The 26,621-nt window shown below is 40.3% G+C and overlaps 1 protein-coding gene across 1 annotated transcript; it reads left to right on the top strand.

Annotated features, from left to right (window-relative positions):
- Window positions 1-2,579: 2,579 nt before the first annotated feature.
- abcc6a (ATP-binding cassette, sub-family C (CFTR/MRP), member 6a) lies at window positions 2,580-26,548 on the top strand. The gene is made up of 31 exons (XM_020941974.2): window positions 2,580-2,953; window positions 5,284-5,460; window positions 5,564-5,689; window positions 9,692-9,829; window positions 12,185-12,307; window positions 13,747-13,808; window positions 13,938-14,069; window positions 15,228-15,434; window positions 17,017-17,194; window positions 17,392-17,553; window positions 17,630-17,722; window positions 18,236-18,439; window positions 18,530-18,676; window positions 18,803-18,890; window positions 19,369-19,438; window positions 19,530-19,656; window positions 19,749-19,925; window positions 20,392-20,559; window positions 20,726-20,912; window positions 20,996-21,080; window positions 21,165-21,282; window positions 21,631-21,838; window positions 22,146-22,456; window positions 23,151-23,350; window positions 23,426-23,552; window positions 23,659-23,760; window positions 23,877-24,023; window positions 24,112-24,270; window positions 24,405-24,571; window positions 24,978-25,172; window positions 25,255-26,548. Exons 1-31 carry the CDS (start codon window positions 2,912-2,914, stop codon window positions 25,361-25,363), a joined length of 4,536 nt encoding a protein of 1,511 aa, XP_020797633.1. The 5' UTR covers window positions 2,580-2,911; the 3' UTR covers window positions 25,364-26,548.
- Window positions 26,549-26,621: the final 73 nt, after the last annotated feature.

Genomic DNA, 26,621 nt, shown 5'->3' with positions numbered 1-26,621 from the left:
GGGCAAAACAGGGGGAAAAGCGTCATAGCTAAGCCCAGCTATAATTGCTTGCGTAGGCTGACACGTCTGAATTTACAGCCGTCCTGGAGCTACTCTACTTATTTAAGACTCTGTCTTTAAGCGTCACGCACCAAGCAGTTGATTTTTTTTCTTCAGATGTTTCTTAAACCGTTTTTAAGCCCCTCCTTTTGATTTTCTGTTGCTAAATTTGTCTTGCCAGCATCAACGTAAGAGGCCAAAATGACACTATTATTTTGACTAGACTGTTTTTCCTCCAAGCAGTGAGAGGCCAGAGGAAGTGTAGGTGACCTGGACTGGTTAACCACTGGTGCACCACAGGCCGACTGGGCACCTCCACCCCCACAGCCTCCGCACCCCTCTGCATATCACCACTAGTACTGCACACCACACTCCACATTGGGTGCGCTCTGCTGGGTGCTGGGTGCTGCCTCTCCCCAGAGCATTTGGGTAAACAGTCTGCTGTCTGGCCATGGCTTGACAGATCTCAGATTTAGTTCTTATTTACACACCAGATGTGTATATGTTTGTGTATGTTCACTGCCCCAGGCTTGTATCATAGTCTATGGTCTGTACTAGTGGTTTGCACAGCTTTTAGTTGCACTACTCTGTGTTGTTTTTCCTTAGTTATTGCAACACAAAGTCAAGATCCTGTCAGCTGAGAAAGCTCTGCAGTTAAATTTATTCTGGAATCAGCAGGAGAGGCACTAAACCACCTTATTTCTCCTGATCAGAAAACAAAGCCATATGTTCATTTTGTACTTTATGAACCCAGTTACTCGTATTTCCATTGTGACCTATACAACACATGTAACTATGATCCAGCTACACCACAGGGGCCCACTTGACATAATGTTCTCACAGGCCCCTAAAACAGACTGCCTAAACCAGACCTGAGCTCCAGATGTTGACATGTGTCTACTGTTGATTAGAAAACACAAACAAGCAAAAGCCACAGAGATTGGAGCTGGTCTCTTAAGTGAGCTAAAACAGAAACTGGGCCAAGCTTTTTTTGACAGTATTATTTGGGACAAAAGGTGCACTGTAAACACTGCACCCACGCACAGTGTGGCGCAGCTCTTGAGGTGTTATGGTCCATTTCTTGGTGAAAGCAGCACTCAGTTCTCCCTGTGGGAAGAGACATAACACAATAGTTGGTTAGACCAGAGGTGTTCATTTGTTTAGGTTCGTCTGACAGTTACATTATGTCCACTGACCCATGTTTTTTCACTTAAGCACTTATAGTATGTTGGTCAAGTAAGAGGCCAGTATGGAGAGAACTTTAGAAAGGTCACACATAATTCCTGAACATTAGTTTTATTCAGCTTTAAAATGCCCAATATTTGATTTTCATCAGCTGGTCATCGACCATAAAAGGTTTGACACATGTTACATAATTGGTACAGCTTGGCGTCTTTAGCAAAGAAGAGTGAAAGAGCCACCTGCCTGCCATAGAGAGATTCATGAGTCACGTTTTAAAAGAATAATAATCTCATTTGCTTTTGGCCAGACTCAGGACCGTGGTGGTCTGCCTTTTGCCAAATGTTCCATGTTTCTCCTCTGCTGTGATCCTGGTGATGCTGTTAGTCCCGTCCAGACTCGTCAGAGTTTCCTGAGCAGCTGTTGCTGAATTTTCCCTTGTGTGTAACCAAAAGAGAATAAATCCATGTTTAATGTATGAAAATCAACCAGCCAAGGTGACAATACAGGAGTTTCTTTTTTTTTTTACCATTTTCCTGAAAAACACTTTAACAACATAAATTGGTCATCTGCCTTGGACTTCAAGGCCACTGTGACGAACTGTCAGGGGAGCCTTGCCCACAATGCTAACCTGGAAATCTTCAGAAAGTTCTTGGCCAAGACAGCTCAAGAGAAGTATCAGCCTATTGTACATGTTTTAGATTGAAACACATGCAGGATTTGCTTTGTTACTTCTTGCTTTGCCTAGAGGTGATGTTTTGGGGTTATTTTACAGACTGACTATTTTCAAGTTGACTATTTTCCACTAATGATTAAGACAAATGCATAATCCATAGTGTCACTTGGTAATTTTTAAAATCGACTTTCCACTTACACAGCAAATCTTTGTCCCACTAATGACTAAATTGTCTGTTATTTCCATATCAGCAAGTTCTCCCTGTTAAGCAATGCCAGACAGTACATGTGACAGGTTACACTATGGATAACTGCAGCTCTGTGTCTGCTCCCAAAACCCCATTTAGCTCTTGTCACACAACATTGACCAAGGCTGCTGATATCTTGGTTGCGAGTTTAGTGAGTGACTATAAAGGGATGGCAATTATCCCAGTGTCGCTAGTCTCAATTTAAAAGGTATGTCTGTACACAAACAGATACTGTGTGGTCAGACGGCTGGGTTTGGGCTGTGGGGAGAGAGAGGAGGGGAGAGAGAGAGCCCTAAAGGAGGTGAGGGGCAGCGGGTGAAAGTGGGAGGAGTCTGTCTGGGTGTGTGTGTCATCCTATTGAGGGGGGTGAAGCTGTGGTGCTGTTTTGATCAAAATCCAAGAGAAAAGTGGGGTGTGTAAAAGTGACAGAGAGAGAGAGGGAGAGAGGGAGAAATATTTCCACCCACCCAACAACGACATAAAGGGCCAGCAGACAGAGAGACACTCAGTAAGACACAGGATCTTAGGCCAGCAGCAGTTCATACACTAGAGACAGACTTCCATTGAAAGAAGATGTTTTAGTAAAGGAAAGCCAATTTAAATTAATAAACATAGAGTGATCCTGCTGCAGCCACCCACCAGACAGACAGAACTAACCACCACAGACTAGAGGAAAAGTCCACGCACACTCTGTAGTCATTTATTGAACCACGTTATAGGCAAAAGTCTGACCCACCGGTGAGCATCAGTGAGGAAGGAGCACAGAGTGGATGGATGCCTTTTGCAGACTCAGTGGCCTGGACCCTTTGTGGGTAAGTCATGAATTCAACAAACAGATGAATTGTTGTGAAGTTGTTTATATCACTGCAGAAAAATCTATGCAGATGTCCACATAGTTTGACCAGCACTAGAAGCTGACCTTTTGTCAAAACTACCAACAACAGTACAATAGATTTCACTGATTTGTACTACTGACTAGTGCTAGCCTTTTTAGCATCTTAAGCTTTGAAACAACTTTATTGGCAGTCTTAATTCAGCATCTTTATAGACAGTGTCACCAGTTGTGTGGTATTGATTGGCAGAAAGGAAGCAAGTGGGCACCATAGCATACACTGACCTTCTCAGTTTACACTCTTTACCTATGTTAGTGCATTAGAAATGTAACCTAAGCTGCCTTTGGAGGTTAGTCAACATTGCATTTGTTCATATCCTGAAGATGTTATAGTTTTAGCACATCTCCAAATCTGCTATATTGAACAATATAGTTATATCTTTTCAGCTGTGGTTCTCATTACTGCTTCTTCTACAAAGCTTCAGCTGCACACCAGCATTCATTGAGAAAGTAAAACACACTTGTTAACTTTAAAGTAAATTTTACATGCTTTTAGTTACATCACATGCATCACTAGGTTGTTTGTACAGATGTTTTGCTCTGACGTTGCCCAAGTACTTTCAGTTTATTAGTTTTCATGATTAACCTTTCGCATATTTTAAGTACTGCCAATGCTAACTGACTCACTGTTTACTGTTAAAGAGTTGCTTCAATGTTAACGTGCACCAATGTAACCCCAAGCCCAATCAAAGCAGTTGTACCAGAAACCTTTAAAACTGTGCTACATGACTGAGGTGGAAGATGGAGTTGTTTTTATGTCTGGCACTGTGCTATCATATAATTTTAACAGCAAAAATATAGGTTGACCTGTCACAAGAGAATTGAGAATTGAGAATTGATAAGTTGTGAAATTACTTTCATATAATTAACTGGGTCACAACCTCCTATAGAACTATACTACTGATTTTATAAATAGACTTGTGTGTGCTAAATTGTACATGCACGTTTTTTTTTTTTTAATGATTTATAGCCTATCCTATACAACTCTTGGCCTGTGTTTATGTATGTTTAGAGGGGGTTAAGAGAATGTAAGTGAATTTTATTCTACAGCAAAGATATCCATTCTCACATCTTTGTCAGGTAAAATAGACTCTTGCAACACTTACTCATCTAGTAGTTCACTTTAACAGGATAAGAAGGAAGTGCTTATAGTGCATTTGTCATGTTCAGTTTTTTTGTTTTTTTTGTTTTTTTACATAAAAGTGCCCTGGTTCTGCTTCTGCCAGGAGTCGGAGAGGTCTGTGAAAGAGTCTGCCCCCACTCACTCATTTTGATAAATCTCTTTGTCATGCTGGTGCTAATAGTGAACACTCTGGCCTGCAACTTTCTTTACTTTATACCAGAGATGTTCCAGTCTAGTGAGTGATTCAGAAGTGTAAAATGCCTGAGTTGTAAAAATGGTGGTTTTGATAAGTATTAATCACTATTCAAGCTGTCACATGTTGCTATTGCCTGGGGTGATGAGACCTGTGCATCCACAAAGAGGCCTATGGGTGCTGTATACTCTTGTTGCTGTCCTTCTTTCTTCTGTCCTTAATTCTGGCCACTCTCCCTCAGTATCAGTAATATAGTTGCTGAGGTGCATGCAGCGTTAAACCACTTCCTGTGGTGAATCCACAGGGCAGACACCAGCCCCTCATTAGCCCAGAGGGGTAACAAACAAGGGAACTATGGAACAACAAATAACTTGGGCTAATATGTTTTTTGTCCACCACCTTACCCACTGTTACATAATCTTTTACTAAACACACCTTGTCTGCCTATTGTTTACGACCTCAATTATTAGTGCAATCCTCTACCACAGACTTTTACATTCTGGCTAAAATGAAATGAAGAAACCACCCAAAGCTGTGGTCAGAAAAACCCTTTACCGACTCAGCTTTTTAGTAAAAGATGACTCTTTCCAGCCGTCCCTGGCACCGACACACAGCTCCTCCATTGACTGACTGTGGTTTCGCTGCAGCACTGGATCAAACAAACTAGCACCAAGTCTGGCTCTGGGACTGGGGACTTGCCCGCAGTCTTTTAAGGGCTAAATGTTACATCACATCTCAACTTTCATTTCTATGGTTTTAGGGTTTTAACCTGTGGCCCCTTATTTATTGTCACCAACTGTGGTAATTAGGAGATATATGTATAGGTCTAAAGATGCTCATCATCATAATATCTTCAGACTAGCAGATTTGGAAAGCAATACAATTCACAGCATGTTACAACTGTATAATTGTTTTCATTAACTGTTTTCTGCAGGACTGGAACCGGACCTGGTACACGGCCAACCCAGACTTGACGCAGTGCTTTCAGAATACAGTACTGGTGTGGGTGCCCTGTTTTTACCTCTGGCTTCTGGCACCTTTCTACTGCCTTCACCTCTACTGCCATGACCGCGGACGCATCCGGATGTCGGGCCTCTGCACGGCCAAGATGGTGAGGAACTGCCTATGCATTTTAAGACCCACGTGCCTTTCAAAATGTTATATCATTTTGTAGAAATATTTGGCAGTCTGTCATTGAGATGCCTTCTGTGCAGGTTTTGGGTTTTCTGCTGGCTTCCTTTGGTTTTGTGGAGTTCTTCTACATCCTGTTGGAGAGAAGCCAAGAAATCCAGCAGCACATGGTCTTTCTGCTCAGTCCCATCATTCGCAGCATGACAGTTGTAAGTACAGGCCTACATTCTACACAAAATGTAGCATCTATATGTACTTCCAGGCCTTCTCCAGGTCTTCCTTGAGCCCCTGGTATTTCTCTAGTTTGTCGTGTTCCCTTTTTTTGTGATAGCAGTTACCCTTTATGGATGTTGGAACACTGAGGTACTAGTTGCTTAGCCGTAAACATGGACTCTGGGTTTTGAAGTGACCATTTCTCCCACATCCTAGTCATGTAACCCCTCTGTCTAGGGTTACTTGTGTAGTAGCATTCCAAAAGAGCCTTGTTCTTGCATGTATACTGACTCTTTACTGTGTCAAAACATTCACAGGCAATATACCTGTATAATTGCTGGAACTAATACATTTTCAGCCTGTCCAGCTGGATTAAAGCTGAATGTGCAAACAAAGGAAAGATTACAGAATAAAGTGACACAGTTTGTTGGCTAAACATGGAGGTGCTAAGATGCACAACAGGGGCAGATTTATGGCAGTGCAGGCAGTGCAAACATTACAGTTCACTGTAAACGCAGTCTGTATTTGACCGTGGCTCATCAGGCGAGAGCTACATATATACTGACATCACTTACTGTAACATGTGGAATCTGCCTGCATATAACACTGGCAAACTTAGTATCAGTAAAAATGTCATTGTTATATCATGTTAGACAATTGATGAAAATTCCAATGCTTTACAGATACATCTAAAACAACAAAATACCTTCACCCATTCACAATTACATCTTGCTTTTGTCACAGAGCTGCAGATTACAGCTGTCCACTACAGACTTGTTTGTGAATGTGAACTGGACAGTGAGCATGTGTCCATTGAGCCCTGCTCATTCGCTCCTCATTCATGTCCAATATGTAAAGCAAGTGGCTCTTTAGTAGTTTGACTTGTCTTGACGAATTATATGATTTAATTTAAATTATACCTTTTCTAGCAGGGTATGCATCAACAAAGGCAATTATACACAATGCAGCTGACCAAATGAGATGGAATCTCAGCTGCCAGTTGGCGTGGTTTTACAAATCCACAAGTATACACAACATCTTCTGTCTACATGTATTTAAACATTTACACCCTGATCTCCTTCTGTAAAATCTATAATTGAACATTGTTTGTCCATCAACATCATAATTGGGACCAAATGTCCCTCGATTTGGGTGGCACATGGATAGAATACACAGCATGCCGCAGGGCCAGTATGCAATCAAATAAATTATCAATCCCACTCATTTGGACAGGATGATAGTAGACTAAAACTAAGGGGTGCTGACAACATGGGTGGTACATGTTCAATTACACATTTCCATCTAAGGAAATACAAGATTATTAAATATGAAGGACCTTAGGTGTCAAAAGCATTTCTAAAGCTGGACCACTGTGCTGATGTCCATAACGTTTTCTCACAAAGTTTCTTTATTTTTTTTCTCCAAGCCAGACGGGTGGCTCACCTGTGGTCTTCTGAGACTCATAAGTAAATAAGCATGTGTTTAGGTAAAAATACACTGAATGTTGCTTGTATTGGCCAACATTTTTCAAAAGTATATATTTTGGGATGCCTATATATTTTTATGGAGGCACTTGGTTTAGACGCATGACTTGCATTCAAATCTGCTCACTTGTATTATTTGTCTATTAAAGCATATAATTTTGTAGACGCTGATCGCAGCCACCCACCTCCGCCAGTTTCCTGGGCACAGATTGGGAACACTGTGCCCTTGTTCCTGACCAGCTTGTTTTGTTGGATGTATGGGAACAGCTTCGCCCAAGTCATTCAAGCCGCAAACGAAATACTATTGATGTACATGCATGACATTGACTATAATCAGCCATACCATGACGTAAAATCCCCTTTACTTCCTCAGAACTGCACACATCCCATATAATTATAAGGTGGGTTTTGATTTGGGGCGCAGTGATGGGCCTCGTTCCACCCACTGACTCACACAAACAGATGGCTGATGGTTTTACTGCAATAAGGCCAGTCTGAATGAAGCTGGAAATAGCACCACCTGACCTCATATGCTGACCCAAGGTTAGCTGTACATTTTACCTAAATTAGGGCCTGAATATAGGGCACTGTACCCTCAGGCTTTGTATGTACAGTACGCCATGTCCCTGCAGTCTAGACGAACAGTGACTGGCTAATCATCAGGTAGTCTACTTTGACAAAAATAAGGTTATACAACTTTCTTCAGAAGTAAATCGTTAGATCTACAATAAACATACTGACCAAGAGAGCTGTGGGAATTTCCAACAACTTAGTGATACAGAAGTTATATATTCTTGTACCAATATGTTGCTATTGGTTATCTTTTGGTACTACTACTTTTACTACTTTTACTACTAAACACAATAATCACTATTCCACTAGAATTGCTATCTCTATTAATCAGCATTAATTGCAAACAATAATATAATCTTACCTAATTAGTCAATAAATACCAAAATAATAAGACTAATAGCAATACATGTAATAGTATTAAGTAATCAATCCAATAATTAACTATTTACCCATTTTGCATAGTCTTTACTGATGGGCATTATGGTACTATAGATGATATCTGGGGTAATAGAGTCAAACCATACTTTTTCCTTAGGTGAGACATTAATTTAAGCTTCAGACTTTATGTCAATGATTATTATTTGATGGTAAAATTATCATAGTAATCCAAGGTTAGTTATAAAAACTTAAAACTAAAACAAACCATATCAAGCCTACAGCTTCCAGCTGTATATATTTGTTGGCTGGTTGTGCTTGGACTGTGCTCTCATCGCTTCAGTTGTGCCTTTTGCTCCCTGAGACTCAGGTGGATGGAACACTCCAAATTCCCCATAGGCATGAATGTGAGAGTCTGTCCATCTACATTCATCTCTGAGTGGACTGTCGAGCTGGCTATAGCCCCTCTCTTCTTTTTACAAAGAAACTATCACACGTAGAAAATGCCATTACACCAACCACGCATCTTATGTCTGTGGTATGTGTATATGAAAACCACTGTGTTTTTATTGACCTATCCCATCCCTGGCACCATACAGAAAACATTACAAATCTCCTTGTAATACCAAATACCATGCAAAGAAAAAGCATATATAATTATCTGACCACCAGTTTATAAGAAGATACTACCGTAGCCCAGAGTAACCAATGTGGCTTTTAATATGAAACTTAAATCCAGTTGGGCCCCTCTTAGCAATGAGCTAAGATGGCAGGGTCACATTTGCTTTGGCCAAGTATATGAAATCCTAAAAGTATTATATATATATATATCTATATATATCTATATATATATATATATATATATATATATATATATATATATATATATATATATATATATATATATATATATATATATATATATATATATATAAACACACAGGACACACAGCACACAAGTTTTTCTGAGGCGCGGGATTTGCTCAGGGACGTCCAGTTAGCGCGCGACTGTCTGTCCCAGCGCCTGCTGTACTAGAGGCGCACTCGCGCTGGGGACTTTTGTGGCCGTGTGTGCTGTATATATATATATATATATATATATATATATATATATATATATATATATATATATATATATATATATATATATATATATATATATATATATATATTTTTTTTTTTTTTTTTTTTTCGTCACATGACATTGCAGTATATAGATATAGCCAGTCTCAGAGTGTGGAGTGCATGAGGCCAAATCTACAGTGTCATACTTTTATAGACTTAAGACTGAAGCCAGATCACATCAGTGCCTGTGGCCAGGGAAGTCCCATGTAGTTTTTCAAAACCAACTAACATGCAATGGGGTTAAATAGGATTATAAATTATTGTGGACCACAGTAAAAACTTGTTTTGAATATGTAATTTACACAAGTGCGTGAGTCATTCTGAATCTATTTTTGTCCATTTTTTCAATATTTTACTTCTGTTTACCATTATATCAGATCTATTCTCATATTCCTATATTCCTATAATCATTTTATTTTTTATTCCTCTGTTTCTGTGCAGATCCTGGCCTTGTGTCTCATCCAGCTGGAGCGGATCCGGGGATGTCGTTCCTCCGTCTTCCTCTTCCTCTTCTGGGTACTGGCAGTCGTCTGTTCCCTTGTACCTCTCAGAGCTAAGATCCAACTGGCTTTGGATGAGGTATGGTGTCAAATCATTACATACTGTAATTATATAGGATATATGTAGGAACACAGTTAGTGTACAGTTTTAGCGTGCTTGATAAATGCTCCAGGAATCTTATTTAATAAAATCACTAAAATTGTATGAAACGAATTTTAGGCTATCCTACATAATGTCCACACAAAGTATTAAGACATAGCCCTTCGCCTAAGGGAGGTGTTTGTCAGGTATGACCCTGGTGAACTTTCATTTCCAAACACTGTGCAGAAACATCTAATCTAATCACGTCTCCCACACAATTGTCAACCCAAAGTCTAGACACAGGAGAGCAGCCCTTGAGATATACTCTGTGGCAAAAAAACTGTTCTATTTCATCCCCCTATTTTGACCGAGGTAACCTAAAGTTAACCAAGTGTTGGAGGATGACACTGCCAATTCTGGTCAAGCTTGTGTGTGTTTAACTTTTCCCTTTTCTTCCTGTGTCTCTGCCAGACACTGCAATCATTGTTGCATGGGCTAAGAGTCTATTTACACTCACAGCCCTGGTGGAGTTGCATTTGCATGTCTATAAAAAACTCTGAAATGCTCACACACTTATCCATATTTCTGTCTTATCGCCTTGACTGTGACGTTCCCACACTGCTTGGGGGAGAATAATGATGGGCCTGGGATAAGTGCTGGTGAGACATGGCAGCCAAGGGTCAGACCAGAGGAGCTGCTGTGCAGCGTTTATGAGTCTTCACCATCATAAACGCAGCCAGATGTAAATCGCTGCATCCACACATGATGCACGGCCACTCTCAGTCCAGACACATGTTTTCACTCCAAACCACAGCACACGTGCTGAGACGACGCACACGTGTCCTGTCATAAAGATTTCATCCCTGAAAAGTATGACTTCATGTGACAAAGTTTGCTGAGTTACACCAAGGTATTTTATGATGGTAAGCTGGTCACAAACCCAGAGTAAAAGGAGATCAAAGCACTTTAAAATCATTCTGATTTTCTTAATCCAAACTGATGAAACCAAAAAACTAGTCTCCTTCACTTGTATTTACTTGACTTTTCTGAAAACCTCTAGAAAATCATCTGAATTAATACAAAGTACAAAATGCATCTGTGGCCTCAATTTCTTAAATATTGCACTGTAAATATGTGCTCATACTTTGTATGTTTACTATTTGATATGCTTGATACCTGTTTCACTATGGGATAAACACAACTGAAAGGAACAATGACTGTAATAAAGTCCCAGAGACAAACAAAGTGACAATGGGCTGCTCACCTCAGCACTTTTTAGACTGTATTTTCTTTGCAATGCGAAACGCTTGAGTTGACGGAGTTCATGTTTGTAAACCCTTTTCTTAGTTACTTGACCTACATTTTTTCCGCCAACGTCCTGCCATCCCGACCCTGTTTTTTCAATATGTGGCCGGATCCATTTGGCCCCTCATATTGGACTTTCTGGGCACCGTGAGACACTTTCACTGAAAAGCCATTTTTTAGTGTTTACTATGGTCTTGGACTTTTCATGCACACCCATATTACTGCATAACATGCCGGCTGTGGTGCTGGTGTTGACCCTGTGGTAAACAATATGTGGGCCAAATCACACAGTTTTCTGTATGTCAAGAATAACGTGGCAGTTCTACATTTCACAATAGAGGCTAATATGCAGCTGTTCCCTTGAATGAAAGTAAGCAGAGCCACTTTGCAAAAACATCAAGGACCTTATAGAATTTGCAGATATACTCCTACAGATCTGGATGGAGTAGCCAAAAATGTATTAGTTATTTTTCTTAAAAACTATATTACATGATTAGATGTAAAAAAATATAAAATACAAAATAAATAAATAAATAACAATATATAACAATATATAAAAATAAAATACATAAAAAAAGAAGAAGAAGAAATAAATAGTAGTAATAGCAATAATAATAATAATAATAATAATAATAATAATAATAATAATAAAATCAGTGCTGCACAACTCAAGAACCATAGCGTGACTATGGGGCAACCTTTACTTTCATCTACATAAACTTAAAGACTTTAACCCGATTTAGTTTTAAGATGCCAGATGTGTTTTATTTGTCTGTGATCTTGGCATATAAACCATATCCTCTGCTGCTATAGAGTGTGTAAGCATGGGGAAACAGTAAAATGAATTTGGCACTGAGTCGGCTGTGAAATGGCACACAAGCCACAGTCAAGATAAATGGGTTTTTACCACAGCATGTCGTGTGATTTGTCAAAGTAGTGTTGTTGTTTTTGATAGTGTGCACAGCGGAAAAGCTAACCATTTTGGCCCCTAGATGTGAATTCGCTGCTCCCCTCCGTTAAGATGTTTGTTTGTTTTTTCTTTCACAGGGGATTGCCTCAGATATTGTACGATACCTTGCCTTCTTCTCCTATTTCACAATTCAACTGGCTGAGCTGTTCTTGTGCTGTTTTGCTGACCAGCCTCCGGAAGGGAAAACTGTTTTGGAAAAGGTATGCCCACTTCATGTCTAATTCCGGTCCAATACGCAGGAAAGAAAATGTCTGGGATCTTTGTGGTTTTCGACTTTTGTTGTTAAGACACTTTCCCTTTTGGAGAATATGATGTGATTCACCTCCGCCCTCGTCTCCACTTTTTTACTCAGACACTTGGGCTTCCTGTGTGAAGGATGAAGTTCTGTACATACCATCAGCAATACTCACTGTCTAGGACTGGAGTGGCTCATCATATTATTATAACTATTATGCAAGGTGCCAGGGTAATTTTGTGTATCTGACAGGTGCCTGCAAATTACTTAGTTTTAAATTGTGATTCACTGTGTTCAAAATGTGAGTGATTCTAAAATGTTACAACAAGAAAAGTAAGCCTGCCCCAAGAGTAAAGCTGTCTAGTAATTAAATTAACCCAAACTATAATGATGACAGTAAAAATAACCATGTAACTAACAATAAGTCAAAACTAAACCAGATTCAGATGGAGTTCTAACCAAGACATAAGTACACATGCGATATCTGGGGTTAAACCAAGATTAAGTCACAGTAAGGTCAACAGGTTTTGTAGTTAGAGTTGTACCTGTTGAAAACATTACATTATGACAGGTGTCTGCAAATTACCATGAATTTTTAAAAAATGATTATATAATTTTGTATTTCCCTGGTGATAAATGATGGAAATAGCCGGAAAAGTCCCGATCACCACACTGTGGGTCAGGTGGTGAGGAGGTTGAGGGGGCAGAAGCCACAGTCTGGTCCAGACACACCCATCGGCTGTTCCTTGGTGTGTCTTAGCCTCCCTCCTCCTCCTGTTTTTGTGCCCCACGCTCTGGTCACAGTTACTCACAGGCAAAGCGGAAGCAAAGGATGAAGAGTTGAAGTAATGAGAGTAAACACTAGTGCCACTGCGATGAGGGGGCGGCAGGGCGGAGAGCAGCCGTAAAGCATGCATGAATCCACCGTTTGTGATGACAGATTTCCGTTCTGTCTGCACTAGACCTCAAAACGTCATCTTAACACTGAACTCTATTTATTCACTTATGTAGGAGTTCATGGCCTTCATGGCCCTACTTCAAAAATAAGATTTGGTATTCAGAGGGGAACTGCTATGGTTTGCAGTTATTGAAACCCAAAACTCTGTATCTCTTAAAACACAAAAAGATTAAATTTTATTTCATTGTGCCTATATCATAGTCATCTGTACACTATGTACATCCGCAGTGTTTAATTGCACTGCCAAATTGCTGTCGCTTTTCAACCTTACCCAGACTGTAAGTGCTTCAGTGAACCACCTTTAGTCTTTAATTGGTTGTTTACAAAGATTTGCTTTACGTAACGCTATGTCCTTGTGTGCCCTTTTCATTGGGGTTGGTGTCGTGGTGTATTTCCCGAAAGCGGCATTTAGGTAACCCTAACGTGTGGTCTCTAATCTGTTGCAGAATCCTTGTCCCGTGAAGGATGCCTCCTTCCTGTCAAAGATCCTCTTTTGGTGGTTCACAGGGTAAGCCTTAAACCGCTTATTTCTGATGAGTCACGGCACTATCACAACACGTCACTACAGCAACAGTTTATACATGTTTACAGCAATGTAGTGTTTTTATGTGGTAATTGAGGCGTTTGCTCTCTTCAGGCTTGTGGTGAAAGGATACAGAACTCCGCTGGCGGCTGAAGACCTGTGGACTCTCAGGGAGGAGGACACATCGCAGAAGATCATTTCAGATTTGCAGCAGGAGTGGACTGCAGAGTGCATCAAACTGCAGAGGTAATGTCCCCTGGATACCTACCCCTGAATATTACTGTTGTTGTTGTTGTTGTTGTTGCATAACACCTTATACAGCAAGTATTTATAGGTAATACATATGGGCCATTTTGGTTTGGCAGAACTATTTGTTAAAACTTTATAAATCAGCTCAGTCGTTGTGTGACAATCAAACATATAAGGCACAGGTGTCAAACATACGGCCCGGGGGCCAGATCCGGCCCTCCAAGACCTTTAATCTGGCCCTCGGCTGATTTTCTACTAAAATATTTTAATTATATTTTCTATTAAAACTTGGTAATTTTCTGTGGTGTTTATCACAGCAGCGTCTCCAGCGTCTCTGTACGTGGCCCCTCCCACCAGAGCAGCACAAATGAAGACTTATCCCTTTCCAGATGCTCTTAAAGGATGATCGTTTTGACTGTTGACCGTGACACACTCATCAACAAAATGTCCAAAATGAGAAAAGTGGACTTTGAGTGCAGGATTTTCCCCAAAAAAATTTACGTATTCTTATTTGTAAACAAGTTCATGTTAAAATGTTGAAACTGCATTTTTCTTAAAGTTTCAGGTTGTTCATAATATTATAATATTTTGTAAAAGAAAGAGTTCATCAATTAAAAAAGATTTCTGTAATAGATTTGCGTTTCTCTGCACCAATATTTGAACTTATTGGTATTTTTGGGGTTTATATGACATGAGTTTTCTGATCCGGCCCCTTTGGAATCAAAGTAGGTTGGATACGGCCCCCAGACCAAAATGAGTTTGACACCCCTGATATAAGGAAAACACCCGCACTCCCCAGAGCTAGAGTTTTTCTTTTTAACTTAACTGGACATTTAAATATTGTTTTGTGTGTTAAAATAGACCCAACAGTATGAGCTGTAGACTAGTAATGCCAAAGCTCAGACCATGTCATTTTGAAAGCTTGTTATTTGGTTCGCTGCTTTGAAGGTCAACAGTTATAACTTTGTGGACTAGAGAAATAATTTTCTTTATGGCTCTGGGTCAATTGTTGATCCCTCAGCAACAGTATAGAAAATAACTGCTTTATTAGGGCCTGTTTTACATTTAGGATTTGAAATCCATGTAACCCCAGTATTAGAGCTCCTCATATACAGAATTGCTACCTATAACAGTATCATTCTTGTCCCACGGCAGGCAGGAGAAGGCCTTGGCATCCGGTGTGCCATTGGGGAGCCGTTTGCCCGACCAGGCTCAGTTACTATGGAAACTGCAGAAGGAGCAGAGTTCGGGCTTCTTTCTGCTCAGGACCCTTGCGAGAAAGTTTGGTCCATATTTTCTCACAGGGACCCTGTGTATCATCTTTCACGACGCCTTCATGTTTGCCATCCCACAAGTTCTGAGGTAAGACCTGGACAGGGCCTAATCGTTTCAGTCCTAAAAGTCGAGCCAGTATCACTCATATATACTGTATGTACAATCATTGTGTAAATTATTAAGTTAAATAGTTTTTTGGAATTCTAAGTGAAATGACAAAGCCTTCTGTATATTGTATTACTGACAAAATTAGCCTATGCAATTTCACCATTTGTGTTATGTCAACAGATAACATGGCTTAACAACTATATTACTGTTACCTTTCACCAAGATACAAACAGATGTGTACTTAGAAACTGGAGGCAATGCAGTTAAGTGTCTTGCCCAAGGGGACAACAGCAGTTTACCACAGAGGGAGTGGGAATAGAAATAACCACCTTCTAGTGACTTACTGCCATTAAAATATAGGGCACTGTTTGTACTGTATATTGTGCCCTATATTTCATTTTTGGACTTCAAAATATAACTTCTTCAGTGACCACAAACCAAAGCAGACCCAATTCCGTGTATTAGATAATGTCCCCAGACCACAGCTTAGGCCAGAATTACCTGACAGCGATCTAGGGCAAAGTAAAAATATGTTTTATTGTGTTCCCTGTCAAGTTCAATTTGGAGATTTAGGGCTATTAGGTTTTTGTGGTGCGATAATGTGGGACAACTCACATTTAGTAGATTGTGACAAATGGACATGGCGCTGGGCTGGGAGGCGGGCAGACTCCCACTAAATCAATGGTTCAACATCTGTACAGCACAACAACAGCCACTGGCAGCAGTGAAAGCAGGTCGAAGCCACACTTGCCTCTAGACAGACTGGAATGTTGTTGTCGATGCACAAGACAGCATTAGTGGAAGTGTTAATTACGGACATGGAGCTGTGAGCAAGAAAAAAAAGTTAGTCGCGACCACAGCTTCTCTGGTCCAATAAAGAGCACAGCAAAGGACAGACAGGCAGAGGGGAACAGGGAGCCTCTAAATGGCAGAAATGCAGTCACACCACATTAAGGCCACCGCTAGCCTAGTGTGAGGGCAGTTTGGCCACAGGCTGAACGTTGTTGTGCAAGGAGCAGCAACCTAAACCAGTAAAACTAAACTGAAGCGGATACTACCAGATTCAATAGAATAATTAGATGTCTTGTAGAACTTTGACAATGGTAAGGGATGGCATCAAAGTAAGTTTGATATTAGTCTTGAATAAAAAAAAAATCTGATTATTCAACAAAGTAAGCAAAGCATTCTTTGCTTTGACTATTATGGGAATAATATTGATTTTCTATGAAAAAATATCATTTCTATTAACCATTCTATTTCAACCAAAACAACCAAAAAGGGGGAAGCTAAGGGTTTATAATATATATAACCAGTGCATAGTGCTGTGTCCTTGGGCAAGACACTTTAAGTACCTTGTCTATGAATATGTAAATGTACTTTAGCATTGTGGGTATTGCATGAAATTGTAAAACAATTTTGAGCTTTCAGAACAATGTTATACCAATTAATTACTTAATGAATACTATGTATGCTGCATATTTAATGACATAGTGCATATCAAATAAATTAATTTGTTAAAAAAAAAAAAAGATCTATGATCATATAATTTTCTGCTCCACAGTCTCCTTCTGAGTTTTATGAAAGACGACGATGCTCCCCTGTGGAAAGGCTACTTCTACGCCACTTTGATGTTCCTGCTCTCCTGTCTCCAGTCTTTGTTCAACCACCAATACATGTACACATGCTTCACTGTGGGAATGAGAGTCAAGACCGCCGTTATGGGCCTGGTTTACAGAAAGGTAGGCAAAACGCTGAGTCTTTGGCACAAACAAACAATTTATCTCCACTCCCAGACAGGGAAAACAGTGCATAGTGTATGATTAACAGCTTTTACCTATGATGAATTATCGTCTGCAACATTTTATGAGGTTTAAAATTATATTGTACGAACACACTGGAGGCCAAAACGTCTTTGTCTCTTGTGTCATCAATCCAGTCTCTGGTGATAAACAGCTCTGCCAGGAGGACATGCACTGTAGGGGAAATCGTCAATCTGGTCTCAGCCGACACTCAGAAACTCATGGACTTTGTGGTCTATTTCAATGCAGTCTGGCTGGCTCCTATTGAAATTGCTCTTTGTCTGTTCTTCCTCTGGCAGGTAAATTCAATTAAAGTGCTTGCATAATGTTGAATACACTCTTGCAATTTAGCCTTAAATAATATTTTCATTATAGCATCTGGGACCATCAGCGTTGGCAGGAATAGCCACTGTCATCCTTATCTTTCCACTAAACGGCTTCATTGCAAAGAAAAGGAGTAAGCTGCAGGTAACTGTCAGGAATGTTTCACACTTGGAGCCCCACATCTGGCCCGCTCGGCCTAGGATGCCACAGCTGGTTTAGATAGTGGCCAAAGAGGCGTGTGGGTGTTTGGCCTGGGCGCTACATTCTCTCTTCTGTCCTTTTGATGTCTGCCTCATATAATGCATTGAAAAACAATGACAGGAAAGGGTGGGCAGTAAGAAAGCATAATTTTTCATTTCTTTGGAAAAACTACAGAGGGTTCAGTAAAATTAGATGCCAGTTTAATCGAAGTAGGCCTTGAATGCAGCGACCGCATTCCTGGTGCTTTGTTGTTTCCTTGTCATAAAAAATCACTAAAATGTAACAAGCAATAAATTCCTTTTGAATTAAACAGAATTAAACTTGGAAAACTGTGGAGACACCCTTATAGACACAAATGCATGTATTCACTTTGTTCTGGTAATTGTCTGCGCCCCAGTTTCTCTTTATGGTCATTTTTAATAACAAAACATAACAGAGGATGTGTTTGATCAACAGGAGGTCCAAATGAAGTTTATGGATGGCCGCATCAGACTGATGAATGAGATTTTAAATGGAATAAAAATTTTGAAGTTTTATGCTTGGGAGAAGGCCTTCCTTGAACAAGTTTTGGGATACAGAGAAAAAGAGCTCAAGGCTTTGAAGAAGTCACAGATCCTTTATTCAATCTCCATCGCCTCTTTTAACTCCTCATCTTTCCTGGTAATTACTATATTAAGTTTGTACTGTCTCTTCCCATTTTATTAGTTTGGCTGCACATTAAACTTGAAATGATGTGTGCTTTTGATCCAGATTGCCTTTGCCATGTTTGGCGTCTATGTGACAATTGATGCCAGAAACGTCCTGGATGCACAGAAAGTGTTTGTGTCCATGGCTCTCATCAACATCCTGAAAACACCACTGAGCCAGCTGCCCTTTGCCATAAGCACATCCATGCAAGTATGTGTCCCTTCCCCTTTAATGCATGTTGACAGTCTTTTCCAGATGTATAGCCTGTTATTACATTTGAGTGTGCCTATATGAAGCATGTAGGTCAGTGTATTAACCACAAGTGTGTTGTTGTAGGCTGTGGTCTCCCTGCGCCGCCTGGGAAAGTACCTGTGTTCAGAAGAGCTCAAAACGGACAATGTCTCAAAGGCTCCATTGACTTCTGGTAGGAGCTCCACCCTTGTCTATATACATGCTATTACACTGAATGAATAAACTACTGTTCCAAGCTTTATAATTTCAACAATTTCCACAAAATCATACTTTATAAAAATCATAGGGTGCCATGATCAATATGAGATTGTGTTGTTTATATCTGCAGACTACCACAGCCTTGTATGGCTCATGCACGCTGTCACTTCCTGGGTCGCTGGCCGACTCGTAGACGGCATAATTATAGGATATTCCCGTTTAGTGGTTGAACATAAATCACTGCATGAATTCAGACATATGATTCATAGAGAAACCAAACAAAAAACTCCTTTCTTCTGTCTGTAATGTGTCAACACTATCTAAGCCATCTTGTGAGAGACAACACCTCTGTAATTTGTATGATTAGGCAAATTCACTTGTAATTTTGCCCTGGGTGTGCTTGGATGTCAAACTTCAAGGGGAAATTTGTTTATCGCTGGTGCTTTTTTCAGATGGAGAACAAGTTGTCATAGAAAATGGTACCTTTAGCTGGTCTGCAGAGGGTCAACCATGTTTGAAAAGGTATGACTAAAACATTAAAAATACAACAGATATATTTAGATATGATGTAATATACACAAACTTATGAAACAATCTCTGTCTTTGTTGAAAGGATAAATGTCCGTGTGCCACGCGGGTCTCTTGTTGCTGTAGTCGGAAACGTGGGCAGTGGAAAGTCATCTTTGTTGTCTGCCATGCTCGGCGAAACAGAGAAGAGAAGCGGTAGTGTCACTGTAAAGGTATGACCACAGTTTCCAGGTGGAGGTCTATTTAAATCTTTTAGTTTATCTTTAACAAAAACATTGACATCCTTCGGTCTTTTGTCTGTCAGGGCTCAGTGGCCTATGTACCACAGCAGGCTTGGATCCAGAACGCCACAGTCCAGGACAACATCACATTTGGACGAGAGAAAATGAAAACATGGTACAACCGAGTGCTGGAGGCCTGTGCCCTTCTACCTGACCTCGACATTTTGCCTGCTGGAGACGCCACTGAGATCGGAGAGAAGGTACCAGAGTATTGTAAACTCTTAACTTAAACTCACTAAAAATGGCAGTCAAAATGTTCCTTTCAAAATCACAATGACAGGACTAGTGGATATCTGTGTTCATGTTTTTAGTTCCTGGTTGGCAACTACTACATTTCAAAGTAATTTAAGGGTGCGTTCTTACTTGCTCTTCTAAATTGAGCCCATTTTAGTCCTGATGTGGATTTGGTTTGGTCCTGTTCAAGCCCTTGTTTAGTCGTGGTCTAGTCCAGGTTTAGTTTTGGGTTTAGTCCTGGGTTAGTCACAGTTATACTGTGAATGTGCAAATGTGAATGCAGCCTATGGAAGTATTCTTAGGCTGTCTTCACATAATATTCTGCCTACAACAGCTGCCAGTTTAATGGAAATGCTAAAGTAAATTGTACACCATACATATACAGTATATCTTTACATTGAGTAACATAGTATTTTTTATTTTTTTTTACAGGGACTGAATCTCTCAGGGGGTCAAAAGCAGCGCGTGAGTCTGGCCAGAGCCGTTTATAGAAAGGCTGATGTCTACCTCTTAGATGACCCCCTGTCTGCTGTTGATGCCCATGTGGGACAGCACATATTTGATAAGGTTATTGGGCCCAAAGGAGTTCTCCGAGACAAGGTAAGAGTCAAAACATGTTGCACTTACACTTAAAACCACTAACCCTGCACAGTGGGCTTTTTATGATATGTAAACCATGACTGGTGAAATCTTTGTTTTTAAAAATTCAAACTCAGGATCAGATTGTGCTTACCTTCCATTTTCATTTGTGTGGCTTGCTGAATAGACTCGTGTTCTGGTGACCCATGGGATGAGCTTCCTGCCGCAGGCCGACCTCATTCTGGTCCTGGTTGATGGAGAGATCACAGAGAGCGGGTCGTATCAGGAGCTCCTCAGCCGCAATGGGGCTTTCGCCGAATTCATCCGCACCTTCGCCACCAACACAGAGAGGAAAGAAAGTGTCATGCAAAGAGGTAATACTATACTTTAACAAAACATTTAATTTGAATAGGACTCAACTCAATTCTAAACAACAATATCTTTATTATTTCTATAGCCGGTTCTAGGAGATCTAACGCACGTCTCAGCATGATTGATTTTATGCCCTTTTCAAGAGACCTGTCCCAAGAGCAGCTCATTGGGTACAAAATCAGCATTATAATTATAAAGATTTCTTTATCCAGCATGCAAGCTTTACAGTACTGACTTGTTTCTATCATTTCTAGGGGAGACACCACTAATACAAACCTGCAGAATATGGAGCCTGTGTCAGAAATTGACCAGGAGCAGATACCAGAAGATCTTGGAAAATTAACAGAGGCTGACAAAGCCTTCACTGGACGGGTAAGATGGAGATTATGTGATTATATATTGTTAACCCAAAATGTGTTCATACACACGCTGCTGACAATTAATGAGGATGATAAACAAGTGGAAGTGTCTGGAGTCTAGACACACCATTTGATTGTGAGTTCAGGGAAAACCTAGAGATCCATGCAAAGGATATACTGGAAAAAAATCCTGTGAAAATGTACAAAGGCATGTGAATATTATTGTTAGGCCTATATAAAAAATACTACCGTACAATGATTAGAGTCACTAAGTAACAAATTAAAATATTTTCATTAGCTGCACTATGGATGAATATATTACATTATTCTTGCTTTGAATATTGCCATCCCTTTTTTACAGGTGAAATTGGAAATGTATAAGAAGTACTTCAAGACCATTGGACTGGCTCTCATCATCCCGATAGTGTTCTTGTACGCCTTCCAACAAGGAGCTTCATTGGCCTACAACTACTGGCTCAGTATGTGGGCAGACGACCCTGTTGTGAATGGCACTCAGATTGACACAGACCTGAAGCTGGCTGTTTTTGGAGCACTTGGTTTTGCACAAGGTTAGCTCCTACAAAAATACAAATACACTGTTGAATTCATTTCTCCATAAAGCTGGAAAAATAGCTTTACCTGCTCTTATAAAAATGCTACAAATTTTGAGTATGATTTGGTTTCACCTTGGTAACTGAGATGTGTTATATAATCAGTGTACCAACTGTAATAACTGTTGGGTATTGGACTACTGGAGGTAAATAGAAATTTGTCTGGAAATTTTTATAGGAAACATAATGTGTAATTTCAGACCAGATACCAAAATTGCAACCTTAACTTTGACTTTATTGGCTAATATGATGCTCTTCTAAATAGGTATTGCAATTTTTGGTACAACTGTGGCTATTTCCATCTGTGGTATCATCGCCTCTCGTCATCTGCACATGGAGCTCCTCATAAACGTACTGCGCTCCCCCATGTCCTTCTTTGAGAGCACTCCCAGTGGAAACCTTCTCAACCGTTTCGCCAAAGAGATCGATGCCATCGACTGCATGGTTCCAGAGGGTCTGAAGATGATGCTGAGCTATGTGTTCAAACTCATGGAGGTCTGCATCATTGTGCTCATGGCCACGCCCTTCGCTGCAGTCATCATTCTGCCACTGTCTTTCCTCTATGCATGTGTTCAGGTATGTACCATTTACTGTTTATTTATTCACATGTACAACATCTCATTCTGCTCAAAGTGCTTCTCAGGCACAAAAATATATTACAGAAAATGTGTACAGGACTGAAATAAAGCAGAAAATCAAAGCAGAAAATTAAATTAAAGTTCAATTTTCACAGTAATTAAGGTGCTTGTGACTCTCTCATTACTTGTTTGACTCCTTGGAGAGAAATTGCTTTGCTGTGCTTTGCCGGCCCACCAGTGCCAGGTCAGCCCTTGTTATCTTGGCTTAGGTCATCAGAGGTATGATACTCCCCACAACTGAACCTAGCCAGACTTGTTGAGCCTGCCTCTGATGATGTAGGCTAAGATAACAAGGTCTGAAGTGGCAGCGGTGGGCTGTTAAATCCTCTATCACTGTAGAGCATTCCATACAAAGCAATAGCCTCTCCATGGAGACAAGCAGGTGGCAAACCATCCACCAGAAAAGTTACTAGAGCACCTTTAAACAGTTGAATTTCCTGTAGCATTAAAATGTCTTGAAAAACTGGAGCTAGAGTTTCTGTAAAAGTGTTGAGTTTGTGGCTTCACTCTGTATTTTGTTCCTAAGACCTGCTGACACGCTGGTTATACAAACTTGATTTATGGGAAACTCTTAAGTGCTCCATTTTTCTCCGTTCATTAAAACATGTTTTACTTTTCCGTTTTGCCCAAAGAGCTTCTACGTTGCCACATCCTGTCAGCTGCGAAGGCTGGAGGCCGTGAGTCGATCTCCTATCTACACCCACTTCAATGAGACAGTGCAAGGTGCCAGTGTGATCCGCGCTTTTGGGGAACAGCCACGGTTTATTGTGCAGGCCAACGAGCGAGTGGACTTCAATCAGACCTCCTATTTTCCAAGATTTGTGGCTACCCGGTGAGTTAATATGTTAATGCTGAAAGATGCTCATTTGGAAGATAAGAGTTGCTTAACTTTGTGTTAAATCCACAGGTGGCTGGCAGTCAATCTGGAGTTTGTTGGAAATGGTGTGGTCCTAGCCGCATCTATACTCTCTGTGATGGGAAAAAGTACCTTAAGCCCAGGCATTGTTGGTTTGGCAGTCTCACACTCCCTCCAGGTATTACTACAAGTATACAAATGCTTTTTTTGCACAGTGAGATTGTGCAATGCATATACTATTTCAGCTCGAGGTATTTATAAAAATCTTTTGGTGGTTATTTTAGGTGACTGGCATCTTGAGTTGGATTGTGAGGTCTTGGACGGATGTGGAGAACAACATAGTTTCAGTGGAGAGAGTCAATGAGTACGCTGATACTGCCAAAGAGGTCAGTCTCTACACATGCAGTTTAAACAGAAAACAACTTTAATGTCCCGTTTTATTACTATAGTGACAAGTTAAGCCAAATTAAACACAATTTCTGTTTTGTTTTGCTCCTCTCAGGCAAGCTGGACTATTGAGGGCAGCTCTTTGCCACTGGCTTGGCCCCACAAAGGCATGATTGAATTCCAGGATTATGGGCTGCAGTACCGGAAAGGCTTGGAGTTGGCTCTGAAAGGCATCACTCTAAATGTCCAAGAAAGAGAAAAGGTGAGGACTAACATGTTCATAAGTGTTGATGGAATTTCCACATTACATTGTCACACTAGTGTCTTAAACATAAATAAATCTTTCCTAGGTTGGGATTGTGGGCAGGACCGGAGCGGGGAAGTCCTCGCTTGCCCTGGGAATATTTCGTATTTTAGAGGCTGCTAAAGGAAAGATCTTCGTAGATGGAGTCAACATTGCTGACATTGGACTGCATGACCTCCGCTCACGCATTACCATCATTCCTCAGGTGGAGCTTCAGTAATATTAACACAAGCAGTGCTCTGGCTTTTCTCACATAAACTGTTTACATAACTTTAAGTCAGAGTTAAATAACACTGTGCATTTTATCAAGTTTATTAAAATCTTCTGTGTTTCCTCCAGGACCCTGTGCTTTTCTCTGGTTCTCTGCGCATGAACCTCGACCCCTTTGATACCTACTCTGACGAGGAAGTGTGGAGCGCTCTGGAGCTGGCTCACCTGAAGAATTTTGTCTCCAATCTGCCGGACAAACTCAACTATGAATGCTCAGAGGGAGGAGAAAACCTCAGGTACAGATGTCTACAGTAGTATTATATATTGTACTATCCAGTGGTTCTGTAATGCCTAGAGGGCGCCAGAGACTGAAAGCAGTCTGAGGCAGAGCATTGTCTGTTTTTAATTTATAACGAGATTCAGACCATATTAAATCAGTCCAACAGAAACGTCTTGAACATGTCTTTAAATATGAAAGTTGAGGTTTAAGTATCAGACAGATAGGAGAGAAATGTAAACTCACCCACAAATGTGCAGAAATATCACTTTATAACCTTATTTTGAAGATATTATTATTTTTAGATATTCATTTATTTTGACAATAAAATATATTTTATAATAAGTCAAGCTCACACAACACACATATTACATATAGCCCCATGCTGTGTGCATTTGTACTTACCTCTAACTGTCTGGCTACAGTCTGGGGCAGCGGCAGCTCGTGTGCCTGGCCCGGGCCTTACTGAGGAAGACCAAAATCCTGGTTTTGGATGAAGCGACAGCAGCTGTGGACCTGGAGACTGACACGCTCATCCAATCGACCATCCGCACTCAGTTTGAGGACTGCACTGTGCTGACCATCGCCCATCGCCTCAACACTATTATGGACTACACTAGGTTTGTAGAATGCTTTTGTTCTGCCTTCATGAGCCACAAAAAGACAAAAGTTTCTAATAGCTTGCTTATTTCTTTTCCACAGAGTGATTGTAATGGACAGAGGCCACATCTCAGAAATGGATTCCCCTGCCAACCTCATTGCACAGAGAGGACAGTTTTACCGGATGTGCAGAGAAGCTGGTCTGGTGTAGATCAATGCAGATAGCCTTGCAGAGGGCTAAACACAGATGCAGGACATTATTTGTGTGTCCTAATGACACACGGTAAATAACCATTTAAAGCTACAGTATGTGGCAGCTCAAGTCGCCTCTCTGTGAGGGCATTGTTGAAGAATCTCAAGTAAACTGCACACAGTCTCTGTGCGAGACATGCTGTTTGAATTCAGGAAAAGACCTCTCTGCTGCTGAGAGGAGAGGATCTACAAGCTATAAATACTGTAAATACTGAAGTGGAGTCCATTTGTTCCATGAAAGAGTTAAACCAAGGGCTGGAATGAAAGAGTGCCACAAATTTTCATTCTCTTTTTTGAATGGCTGTAATACTATTTTTGTAGTTTTTATAAGTTTTATGAAGCACATGACATATTTTAAATGTTCATGGTTTAATGTCTCAGGCTTTTAATGATCGTGTTTACTCCTTTAACTTTTTATACCCAAAGTAAATGGTCTTTAAGTGATTTTATTGTTGTGTATTCTTGTCTTATAAACTGGGACAGGAAACCCTTTGACATACTAACCTTCAGAAGGGTCACCCTGGCACTTGCAGGGGAAATGAGGTTTTGAGCCTTCAAAATTTCAGCTTTAAGTAGCCAAATCTGAGTTTTTATATGTCAAGGCAAGAGAGAAAACACTGACGTGAGCCAGCACATTAGCGATGGTCCAACTATGTTGTGGCTCGTGTTTATTTCTGTCAAAGTAAACACATAAAGAGGTCCATACAAACCTTATTGGTTAGATTCAACCTGACACCGGTAGGAGAAACCGCCATGAATGAAGAGAATTCTCTTCAAAACAATAGTGATAAATCTATCTGTGCACAACTGTCTCCCTGCTTCACCACACAACTCAGGCCATGCACAAAATCAGTATTGTTGCTCTGGTGCTGACATGACAAACTGTAAATATCCCTGACTGACTTTAACACTTGTCAGCCGATGACTTTGAATGGAAGAGGCATTCACTGTTTTTGTCTTACTGGTTTAGACAATATATTCACAGAGAAATGCTATTTTATTTATGTCATACTTGGAAATGTATTAAGTGTCCTTAATGTTTTAAGGATCGTATTTATACTTTTTATAACAAGCTTGTTGATTTTTCATTGACCATTTATTTTAATAAACTGTACTTGCTGGAAAATAAAACTCATTTATATAATTTGTCTTGCATTGGTGATTTGTAAGATGAATGGGGCAAAATAAAATAACAAGACTAAAAGGTGCTCTATGGG

This window comes from Boleophthalmus pectinirostris, unplaced genomic scaffold (assembly GCF_026225935.1).
Source record: "Boleophthalmus pectinirostris isolate CB_2022bp ecotype Guang Dong unplaced genomic scaffold, ASM2622593v1 HiC_scaffold_22, whole genome shotgun sequence".
In the NCBI taxonomy this organism is placed as follows: Eukaryota; Metazoa; Chordata; class Actinopteri; order Gobiiformes; family Gobiidae; genus Boleophthalmus; species Boleophthalmus pectinirostris.
The sequence above is the reverse complement of the archived record's forward strand: the minus strand, read 5'-3'. Positions and strand labels throughout refer to the sequence as shown.